The sequence below is a fragment of the Botrytis cinerea genome, chromosome 2, assembly GCF_000143535.2.
Source record: "Botrytis cinerea B05.10 chromosome 2, complete sequence".
Lineage (NCBI taxonomy): Eukaryota > Fungi > Ascomycota > Leotiomycetes > Helotiales > Sclerotiniaceae > Botrytis > Botrytis cinerea.
In genome coordinates, this window is record NC_037311.1 from 2,281,365 (window position 1) to 2,292,860 (window position 11,496).

The window sequence follows — 11,496 nt, forward strand, 5'->3', positions numbered from 1 at the left end:
TGGGTGGATACATCTAGAGTTACATTGCGGTTTATTGGTCAGGGGAAGCTTCCCGCTGGTCATGATCTCGAGGTTAGTGCTATGATCAACGGTGATGCTACTGCATTTAGTCTGGAAAGAACGATGGAACTCACACTTGCTCGTACTTCTTTCTGCCCCCTGCATTCAAGCACCCATTTGTTTCTCTGGCGTTTGGGCGGGCATGTCATTTTGAACGATCCAGGAACAGCTTGCATTGCATTGGTTGATGTATGAAATGTTATTATTTGATATCCTGACTAATTGAGCCACGCCAGTGTTTGGCTCGGCGCCTTTGATACGTTCTGTCGGTAACAGGCGTCAATGCTACAATGCTTTAACCCTGTAAGCTTGTACGTGAAAGTTCAAAATGCCGTGAAACGTTCTTAGCCAAGTGAAATTTGACTGCGATATTACTTAGTATCACGCCCAAGTTGATAGACAACAATTCATTCTAGGAATCGAACCACGTTGGAAGCATAAGATAAGAAACGAAGCCCATAGCAAAGCATGCGCCGCCCTGGTCATCACCAATTCACTATGTGTGCTTTCTGACACCTGGCAATGTACTCTCATCAATGTTTGCATGTTTCCCTCCCAATTCAGTATGTGCCATGTAAATTTGCACAAGAATATGATAATTCTATTGATGTTATACGATTGGTTATTGGGAGTGCAGGGTGACAAGCCACTTAACCTGTAGAGTCCCAGTACGTCTCCGGGATCCCACAGTGTGAAACTTCACAGCAGCATAGGAGCACCGGAAATTCTTATCTGGTAATGTATTCGGCGACCTGAGCTTGCTCAAGCATTCTGGGGACCCGCTGTCAAAATTAGCATTGTGGAGGCGAAATCTCATCGTCCTACAGAATTTGAATGTGATAATGACTGGAAGCATGGAATATGAATTCTTATTTTGTGATGAAAGTTGTTGGAAAACAAGACACAAACGGGGATGATTAACATTGATGCATGTGTCTTAAAGTTCGAGAATCATATTGATCAAGTGGAGATAGGTCCATGCTTAATCAGAAGAACCTTGTCCTGCGCATCATCCCTACTCTGCACAATCAACTGGCGAGAGCCTCAACCCCAATTTGATCATAGAGCCGACTCGTAGGGCTGGGGCTGGTGAGTAATATTACACAAGAATCCACACATCAATGTCACGTAGCAACGTTTGATAAAGTGAGTTGGCGCCAAGATCATAGCTGACGTGATAGATGAAGAATGTGAACACCAAAGCTACCAAAGTAAGTTCAACGCCGGTACATAGCCACATGCCGCATGCTTGCATACTCGGTAACAGATCTGGAGCCATCATTGAAACGTGGGAAACAAGATTCTGACAGCAGACAATGCAGGCAGGGCTCAATATCCTCTGTTACTAGCTTCTTAGCAGATATTAGTTTCGGTGATTTGGACTCTGACACAAGCCAATTCTGCTGTCTACAAGGAAACCTCGGAATGACTAGCCCTTCGAGGTCTCAAAGACCAAACTCTTTCTCTAGAAGGGTGGGCAAAGGTTAAGAATCTGAGGGTTGGTGAATTGTATGAGAGAGAGAAAAATTGTATGATAAGCGTGGGTGGCCTGGGATAACAGTGATTTTGAAAGCTTTGAAGCAAGTTTTGCCGGTTTTCTCGTAAGATAACTGGGCAATTGAGTTGAGAAATTCCTCAAATTGTATGAGGTGAGGGTCTGCTTTGTGAAGAGAAAGATCCGGTACCTGCCAATGTGTATGGTATTTCGAATGATTGATGTTGTTGTTGTTCTGCAAGAGGTTAGACGTCTTTCAGGGGAGGGGAGCACCGCGTCGCCGCTTTTCGTGAAACTCTGTGGATTGCTCTTGAACCTCGCTTCCTCGGTAGACCTCGGCGCAAATCGAATGAGACAAAAATTTGCAAATATTAAAGCAGCACGTCAAGTGCACCTGTGTGGCTGATATTAGACGAGATGTCTTGGCCAATTATATGGACATATGCACGACCACGCCAGCCATCAAAATAGTACTTCGGACGCTCCGTCCGAAATTATCCACATTAACCACCACATTCGTTCAAAGGGCATGAGAATTCTGGGCTTCCATCTTCCTCATCCGTCATCATACCGATATTGGACTGCCTGCAGAGAAATTCTTCTTCCGAAAAGCACCGGACCGATATGCAAGATCGAGCTTAGATCTGATATTTCGCATATAGAAGGGACCTAAGCCATAGATGGCTTGCAGCTGTGTTGATACCCTCTTCAGCAGGACATGATATGTTATCTCCATATGCGTTCGAATTCTGGATCCATTGGGTACGTGACACCGGATTAAGATACCCAAACCGTCGACCGTTTTAATCTTAACATGCACGAGATTCTAATCTCGTGTGCCGGCTTCCCTGACTTTTGGTTGCGCGTTGTCCCGCGAAACAATTTTTCCGTGGAGCTGTGAGAATATACCTTAGAAACGCGGACTCTCCGATTAGATGCAGTGAGCTTCAAGAACATACAGCGCCTCAAAAGAACGTGAATCTATACTGGATAAGATGCCCTAATCTGGTAAGTAGGGATGAATTATGGAAGCAACGTTGAAAGACAACATAGTAGATGATGATGATGATGAGGATGGAGAGGGTGAGACGTGAGATGTGAGGATAAGGTGATACAGACTGTTGCTGTTCTGACTAAATAATGAATACTTGGGATAATACATACGAGGTTCAAGACGAAGAAGATACTGAAATTAATGATAGTGTTACTGAACAATTGTGAAAGCCTCTCAAGCCAAGCCAATTGTTGATATCAGCAAGACAGCCATAGAATTGGATAGGCAGGTGTGAAAGCATGCATGAAGATAGATTTGAATGGCTTTTCCCAAAATTTTCCTTGACATGGGGGGGATATGATGGATAGATGTACTGTAACCTGCAAATGCAAATGCACCAATGTGATTTGTCAAGATCAATGATGAGGTGGATGTAAGGTCGATGGTGTTATTTACCACCACTTGATGATACTTTTAATGAAAAGACTCCATATACCTACATAAGTACAGTAGATGAGCAATAAGAATGTGAATATGAATAAATGGAATGGGTATAGGTGTATGGGTGTATGAGTGTATTAGTGTATACCTAGATGTACAGATATATAAGTGTATATATATATATATATAAATCTATCTATCTATTTATTTATTAAGTATATAATGAATGAAGAGTAGTTGATTGATTAGTATGTAGTCCATGGATTGATTGATGAACTGGTGAGTCTTGCTTACTCATTGGCTATATTATATAGTAAGTAAGTAGTAGCCTTCACATATATACGTGTATACACTCGAGTGTATATATCGGATGTAGGAAATCCCAGGGTTATCTATTTATGAAGGATTATGTAGATAATATTAACAATATATACATACATACATACACACACACATGATTGTAATCATCGTAATCTTGCCCTTTGAAAGTAACCAAAGCCAGGTCGAGATATACAATACTACGATTGAAAGGTCTACTCATCCTCCCATTGCATTCCTACCTAGATACTCACTCCCACCGTCAAGTTGTGAATATCTATTATTAAAATTCATCATCTTTTTCCCTCCATCTTGCTTGCATCTCTACACCTCTCTTTCGCTGCGTCTGCATTTGCATCTGCTGCATCCGCATCCGCACCGGAAAAGGAAAAGGAAAAAGAAAGGACAGAGAAAAAAGAAAACTTCAGCCCTGCTATTGCTACTCTGAACGATCTCCCCTGCTCGCTGACGGAACTTACACTGCCCAGCGCGCCTCGCCTTTTGCAGAGCACAACACCACTTAATCCATCAATTGCCAACCCTCACTATCACCATAGCACATTAGTGTACCCGCCTATCACGACCTTGTGCATCGCATCTTCCGACGATTCTCCCCTCCCGTCTGTTCCTAACACACCAACCCAACCTACCTGCAATTCTGCCCCACGTTGGAATATCGACGTATTCAATTAATCACTAGAACCTGGCTAAGAATATCCTCCTCTGCCGGCTATAAAGATATCTGCCGAATCCACCTTCAAAAGTCGATCAATCAATCAATATCGACTCTCGCTATCATATCACCGCGATCCGGTCATTCTTGTCGCGGTTCCGCAAGCTCAAGCTATCACCTTACCCCTCGTCGCGGCTTTGTGCCGACAAAAGCTAATTAATAAACGTCAATCTTTCGTCGCTCACGGCATTTCATCACTTTGACGTCTACAATCAATATGTCTGGGTATCCGGGATACAATAATGGAGGCTATGGAGCACCAAACCAGCAGTACCCGCCCCAACCCTACTACCCGTAGGATCAAACTTCCTCCCCTCTATGCGGTTCTCTTAGAACTCTCACTTACTCTCATCAGCCCTCAGCCAGCATATGGAGCTCCTCCTCCCCAAGGCGGAGGCTACGGATATCACCAGCCTCCACCTCCGCAACAACCTTATGGATATTCTCAAGTAAGAGGTTCATACACGCAGACGTTTGTTCCTAGTACTAATTATTTTTCTCCAACAGCCCCCTCCTCAGCAATACGGCGGATACAATGGCGTGCCACCCAATGCGCCACAATATGGCCGCCCAGGTTCGCAGGAATAGTCTCGGAATTGTAGCGGAAATACTGATTATTTTACCTAGGAATGCCCTCGGTCAACTCAAACGCCTATACAAATGGCAATCAGAATGCTCCACCACCACCGCCACAGGGAATGCACGCATTTGGACAAGGCGCCCCTCAAGGTTATGCCTTCCAATATTCCAACTGCACAGGAAAACGCAAAGCACTCCTGATAGGTATCAATTATTTCGGTCAGCGTGGTCAATTACGCGGATGTATCAACGATGTCAAGAATATGTCTTCGTATTTGCATGAGAACTTTGGGTATCAGCGAGACGATATGGTTCTTCTTACGGACGATCAACAAAACCCGATGAGCCAGCCTACCAAGCAAAATATATTACGAGCCATGCATTGGTTGGTAAAGGATGCTCGACCCAATGATTCGTTATTCTTCCATTATTCTGGTAAGTGGTTCAATAAGTACAAATATACTCACTCGTATTGACGTCTGCAGGACATGGCGGCCAAACAAAGGACTTGGATGGGGATGAAGAAGATGGTTACGATGAAGTTATTTACCCAGTCGATTTCAGACAAGTCGGTCATATTGTCGACGACGAGATGCATAGGATTATGGTCCAGCCTTTGCAACCTGGTGTTCGATTGACAGCAATTTTTGACTCATGTCATTCCGGAACTGCCCTCGACTTGCCATACGTTTACTCCACCCAAGGAGTCCTCAAAGAGCCAAATCTTGCGAAAGAAGCGGGCCAAGGTCTTCTTGGTGTTATTTCTTCTTACAGTCAAGGTGATATGAGCGGTGTTGCAAGCAATTTGATGGGATTCTTCAAGAAAGCAACGACTGGAGATGATGCTTACAACAAGACACTGGCTACCAAAACATCGCCCGCAGATGTGATTATGTGGTCTGGAAGCAAGGATGATCAAACATCGTCAGTATATTTTTTACCATGTCATTGCTATGGATGAGCGTTTTGAAGAACAGAACCTCTTGTGGCATTAATAGCGTCGGAGTTTATGCTATCTTCCGGATATTGGTCCTCCTTTTGGTCATACATGTACATTATAATAGTCACGTTTAATTTATAAAGCCCAAGGCCTATATCAATAGCCAATTCTGGCGAAGATATCGACCAAGGGCCGTGAGTCACGTTGGGTCGAGTGACCTAGCTGACCTCCATCCACGTACCTTCTTACATTTCTGGCCACGAACAGGCACTGACGACTTCTATACAGAGCCGATGCTACCATCGCTGCACAGGCAACCGGTGCCATGTCATGGGCTTTCATTACCGCCATGAAGAAAAATCCTCAGCAGAGTTACGTCCAGCTTTTGAACAGTATCAGAGACGAACTTGCTACCAAATACACCCAGAAACCGCAACTGAGTTGCAGTCATCCGTTGAGTATGTTCTCCCCCTTGGCTTTATAGTCCGTCTAGTGATGCTAATGACAGCAGACACAAATCTTCTCTTTGTCATGTAAATAGGTCGCACGAATGTATTAAACGGTTTATGATGCAAGGGACAACATTTTAAGGCATGCATATGGTCGGGAATCGGGAAATCATGTAGCTATGAGGTCTATGAAGCACGAATGGCTTGTTGGGAAGGAACAATGATGGGTTGCCGGTTTATGTCTTTTTTCTTTCTTTTGGATTTGATGGAACGAGGGCTTGACGGCTGGTTCTGGCATATTCCTTTTCCTTGACAAAATGAATGATAGTAAGGGCTGAGATGGATGGATAATGAATACTATTCCACGGAGAGGGTTTTCTCAAGACTGTTTCCCCGAGAAGCTCTCTCAAAACACACTGAAGAATATATTATTTATATGGTAATAATTCATTTCTGCACGCCATAGACCCGACCACTATAAGTTATTTCCATCCTAATCCACGGTATACCGTGAGACATAACTATGATCTCGAATTGATCCAACCTCAACTCCAAAAGATACAATAAGTGTTTTGCTAACTCGACCTTCCCATACCCAACCCAGTACAATTCCAATGCATATTGCGTGTAATAATTTCTGCATTTATACTCCCGCTATCCTAACACTGACAAATTTCATTACTCGACAAAGGAATTTTGAGGGGAAAATAAGTTTGAAAGAACGCCTGAGCTAGGGACCGAAAAACAAAAGAGTACCCAAACATTACTATAATCCCTCCACTTAATCCCTAATCCCCTCATTCAAGATGTCCCTCACGGCACTCTTTAGACTACTCTTCCTCGCGACACTGAAAGCCGGATTGACGATCGTCTGTGCTTGATTTGCCTTAACGGGTGATCCATTCCGCGATACATTTCTGGATCCAGCACGAGATGCGGAGCGTGACCCAGAGCCTTCTTTTCTTGTTGATAATAGAGCTGGAGTTTCTTCTCTTGTTGCATTTTCCTGAGACGAAATTCTCTTTGCTCGATTAGCTCTCATGACCTCTAATTTCCCGAGAATCTTCTGGTGGATTTTCTTATTCTGATCCCATGCTTCTGCGCCTTTGCGCATCCGGAGACCGGCTATGATTAAGAAAGCTACGGTGCGGATCGTGGCTTTAGGTTTAGGCGCGGGAGCTGGTTCGGGTATTAAGCTTGTTTGACGAAGGAGGCGGAGATCGGCTTTGTTGCTGGTGGGATGTTAGTTAATGTAGTATCAAGCGGACTTGAAAAGGGGGAACTTACCATGCATCATACATGTTGATTTTGGCGGTTAGATATTTCTTCGCGTATGCCAAATCGGCGCGCTTGCTTTCTTCTCGAGCACATCGGGCTTTCATCCATTCGATTTGCATGCACAGGCCCTTCAATTCCTTTCCGTGCTTATCGTCTCTCTTTTCAATTTCTTTCGAAAATCGCTTCTGTAGTTCGTCTCTGTCCTTCTTCAATGCTTGGATTTCGTCTTCGGTATATGAAATCGACATATTTGGGAATCTAACACCGCTACTAAGAGTGCGCTTTTCGGCTTCCCACTCACTCTTCGCTTTGATGTAGTCTTCTTTCGACTTGACGTATTCCTCCTCGAGAAGCTCCAACTGTTCTTTGGAGCTAAGAGCCCTGGCACGTTCTCGGTTACGTTCATCACGGACCCGGCGGAGACTGCTGCGAAGCTCAACTTCCTTGGCACTTACACTTTGGATTGCAGTTTCACGATCCTTGATAAGAAGTTGTAAAGATTCACGTTGAATTTGAGCTTCCTGAAGCATTTCATGGAGATCTCTGCGCTCAAGAGCAATGGTGTGATTTTCTCCACTATTCGCACGTTCAGCCATAAGAGCTTTCTGAAGACGATCAATTTTGTCACTGAGTCTATTGATAGCTGTCTCAAAAGAGGCATTCCTGGTTGAGAGCTCATCTTTGGTGAGGCGTAGTTCATCCAATTGACGCTCCAATTGGTCTTTCTCGGCTTCCCAACTTTGTTCTTGATGTTGGAAGTTGATGTTCAAGGCGTTGATTTTTCGTGCTGCTTCTCTTTCTGACTCCTTCATTCGGGAACGAAGATCTTTGAGAGACTGATGTGCTTCTGAAAGTTGATGACGAAGTAAACCGATTTCCTTGTGAGTAGAGCCACCAACTGAAGCCGGAGAAGAGGCGACGTTAAAACGTGCCATATCAGTCTCGTGAATCTTACGTTCAAGCTCAGCAATTTGCCGTTTGAGGCCCTTAACCTTATCCTTGTGGGCGGTCTCACGCTGGATGTATTCATTCTCCTTTTGACGCAACGCGGTGAGATCCTGTTTGATTTCAGATAATTCGTGAGAATTCTCGTTATGCTGATCACCCGATGCTGGCTGACTTGCCAATTCCAGGATTCGCTCCTCTAGCTTGCTAATGGTTTTCCTGGCTGTAGCTAACTCTCGCTTTTCGGATGAGCCGCGGAGTATACGATGTAGGTCCTGAATCTCGGCATTGAGACGAGCTTCTTCGGTACTGGCTCTCTCAATTTCTTCGTTCAGTTCCTTCTCGATGGCTTTTTGCTCTGCCACTGCAACTTTGTGGTCCTCACGAAGTCGGCGAACTTCGTTATCAAGCTTCATCTTGGCCGTTCGAAGCTCAACTCTCTCCTCTTCGAGACGGAATGTTTCATCTTCTTGTTGCTTCAACGCCCTCAGTTGGCTAGAAATCTCGTCTTTCTCGGCCTTGAGTTCAGCATTTGATGATCGAAGAGAGTGGAGTTCGAGGTTGACTTTGCCAATTTGGTCTTGCAAGTTCTGTTTCTCCAATCGCACCTTTGACAGCTGGGCCTCGTGATTCTGCAACAGCTTGTTTAAACCTTCTTTCGATCCTTGATCAGCTTGGAAGTCGCTATGGAATACCTCCAGTTCTGCTTTTGCGCTAGTGGCTGCGGCTTCTGCTTTAGCAAGATCTTGCTTAAGAGTCTGTAACTGTCTTCGAAGACTGTCAGATTCGTGTCTGGCAGCACTAATATCTTGGTTGGCTTGATCGCTTTCCTCGTCAAGACTGGTTTGCAGAATCTCAACTTCATCTTCTAAGCCCTCGATCTTTTCAGACAATGATCTTTGCTCACGCTGACTGAGTCTAAGTTCTTCGCGAACACTAGCCAGTTCGGATCTTGACTCTTCCAATGCTTTGCGACGAGCTTGAACATCTTCGTTCAACTCGTTGATTTGGCGTGTAAGAAGAGCTTCCTGACTCTCGTGCCTCTCTTTCTCGCTGCGCATAGCCTCTCGAAGTTTCGATTCTCTCCCAGATAAGGAACCTTCGGTTTGTTGAAGTCGATCGATAGTTTTCTGAAGACTTACCGCCTGCTCTTCGGCACGGGCTCGCTGGGTTTCAAGATTGCGTTTCTCGGTCTCCCAGTTCTCAATATCGTCATCGTACAGGCGTTCTTTCTCTCGGATTTCTGCTTTGAGGTCCTCAACTTCATTGCCAAGGCGTTCGATCTCTTTCGTGTATTCGTCCCGCACGTCACGTTCGTTACCCAGTGCCAAAGACTTCTCATGTGTTAATTTATCTTGGAGATCCTCGATTAAAGCTTTAGCCTGAGCCAAGTCTGCTTGTAGACTAGCAGATTCAGCCGTCAGAGCGTCATGCCGGCCCTGGAGGAGATTCTTCTCATCATTCCTCTGTTGGAAATCTCTCTGTAATCCTTGCAGGCTTTCTAGTCTAGTAGCTAAAGCTTTTCGCTCACTAATAGTTTGATCCAAGTCATTTTCAACCATCTCAATTTGATCATGAAGACTCTGTTCCTTCGCTTCACTGTCACGTTTCAGGCTCTCTAGTTTCTCTTGCCATTTTTTGACTTCACGTGTTTTTTCGGCATGCTGTTGTTCCAAGTTTTGGTGTCGTTCCCGAAGATCCTCTAGTTCATCTTGTAAACGGTTGGCCTTCTCCTCAATTTGGCGACTCAAGCCTTTAGTTGTGATAGATTTGTTGGCCAGCTCATCTTGAAGTTCTTCTAGATTGGCTTCAGCACGCTCTTTTTCTCGAATGGCTTCTTGATGATCCTCCTTGGCTTCTTCGACTTCCATTCCTAGGCGTTCTACATCACGCTCTAATTCCTTAATCAATGACTCGGCCTCTTTGAGCTCTTCGTTAGATTGTCCCTGTGCTTTCTCTTCCAACTCTATCGCTCGACGTTGCGATTTCTTCAGGGCTGTCTCTAAGGTAGAAATAGTTCCAACATGTTTCTGAACATCATCCTTCAAATTGTCAACTTCATCTTCCCTGTCGTTAATGAGCCGGTCCTTTTCGCGTAGTTCTGCTTCCAAATCGTCGATTTTGTTCTCCATATCGGCGTACTTGTCTTCCTGGCTTCGCACTCGGTTCAGTTCATCTTCCTTCTCTTCCAAAACTTGACGCAGATTATCAAGTTCTTCCTGTTGTCCGGCACTCACATGCCTCCTCTTGAATTTCTCCTGCATGTCCATGATCTGTTGTCGATATTGTTCGACATCCTTTTCGGCAGCAGTCAATGTCTTTCGGAATTTTTGCAACTCCCTTTGCATGGTAACTTTGTCAACCTTGAGCTCAGTGTTTTCTTTTAATGCAGCTTCACTGAATCCCGGCCCTGCCTTTCTCAAGGCCTCTTCCAAAAAATGGATCTTAAGTTTTAGTCCGAAGTTTTCCTTCTCAATTCTGTCAATGACGTTTTCTTGCTCGCGTAGTGACAACTGGTTTCCATCTTGTAGAACCCCAGGCCCCTCGTTTCGCCGGGGCAGTAAAGCCGCGGGTGTCGAGGCTGTACTGCTGTCGATGTGCGGCATTGGAGTACCAGCCATAAAAGATCCTGATCTGGTTGAATCGTCCCCGTATGCTGATCCTGCGGGCAATGGACTGAAACCTTCCTGAATTTTGTCCAATCCACCCGCCCGAAGAAATGCTGGTGTTGCCTGAACGTTCTCTTTGTTATTTCGACGAGCGCTATTCATCGTCGCATTCTTTAATAGAGGTGTGAACTCTCCCCCCCCAAGGCCCGCTGGCAAGTTTCGTCTGTCTCCAAGGGTAGTGCGGCTTCTGGGAGTGCGAATGTTGACACCGCGGCGGCCATTTTGCATTTGCGAAACTAGGTTGTTGTCTTTCGACGGCGACTGGAAAGACTGTTCTTGTGAAATATCGAAATCAAGGGCATGACTACCTAGATAAGTAGCATCTCCAAGGGCCGTTCGTGGTGTATCAAGCCCTGCTATCCCAGCTTGCACCATTATGAAAATTGCTGTGAGCTTTGAAGCTCAAATTAATGTAAGAAAAGCCTTTATGATTTACTGTAAAAAAGATGCAAGAATAGCGACCATAGCGATTGACCCCAAATCAAAGGTAATATCTTTAGTCAAAGTGGAATTGTACAAAAATAAACCGAAATTGTGGTTTTTGGGGACGCGTTGGAAGAATTGGAAGAATTGAAGTTTTCTGAAATGATATCAA

General features: G+C 44.7%; 2 protein-coding genes across 2 annotated transcripts; one reads left to right on the top strand and one right to left on the bottom strand.

Annotated features, from left to right (window-relative positions):
• Nucleotides 1–3,446: 3,446 nt before the first annotated feature.
• Nucleotides 3,447–6,484, top strand: BCIN_02g06530 (hypothetical protein). The gene is made up of 7 exons (XM_024691456.1): nt 3,447–4,335; nt 4,397–4,490; nt 4,549–4,615; nt 4,669–5,055; nt 5,106–5,544; nt 5,849–6,018; nt 6,072–6,484. Exons 1-7 carry the CDS (start codon nt 4,259–4,261, stop codon nt 6,095–6,097), a joined length of 1,260 nt encoding a protein of 419 aa, XP_024547227.1. The 5' UTR covers nt 3,447–4,258; the 3' UTR covers nt 6,098–6,484.
• A 117-nt stretch (nt 6,485–6,601) lies between these two features.
• On the bottom strand, nt 6,602–11,452 carry BCIN_02g06540 (hypothetical protein). The gene is made up of 2 exons (XM_001550530.2): nt 7,297–11,452; nt 6,602–7,241 (listed from the first exon to the last, which is right to left on the bottom strand). The coding sequence occupies exons 1-2, from the start codon at nt 11,274–11,276 to the stop codon at nt 6,791–6,793; spliced, it is 4,431 nt and encodes a 1,476-aa protein (XP_001550580.2). The 5' UTR covers nt 11,277–11,452; the 3' UTR covers nt 6,602–6,790.
• Between the last annotated feature and the right edge of the window lie 44 nt (nt 11,453–11,496).

What these genes read in the sequence shown, in the direction of transcription:
- BCIN_02g06530 (XM_024691456.1), top strand. Translation starts at nt 4,259, where the DNA reads ATGTCTGGGTATCCGGGATACAATAATGGAGGCTATGGAGCACCAAAC. An exon ending in AACCTTATGGATATTCTCAA is followed by an intron (nt 4,491 to 4,548) that starts GTAAGAGGTTCA and finishes TTTCTCCAACAG; the next exon opens with CCCCCTCCTCAGCAATACGG. An exon ending in AGCAAGGATGATCAAACATC is followed by an intron (nt 5,545 to 5,848) that starts GTCAGTATATTT and finishes ACTTCTATACAG; the next exon opens with AGCCGATGCTACCATCGCTG.
- BCIN_02g06540 (XM_001550530.2), bottom strand. Translation starts at nt 11,276, where the DNA reads ATGGTGCAAGCTGGGATAGCAGGGCTTGATACACCACGAACGGCCCTT. An exon ending in ATCAACATGTATGATGCATG is followed by an intron (nt 7,242 to 7,296) that starts GTAAGTTCCCCC and finishes ACATCCCACCAG; the next exon opens with CAACAAAGCCGATCTCCGCC.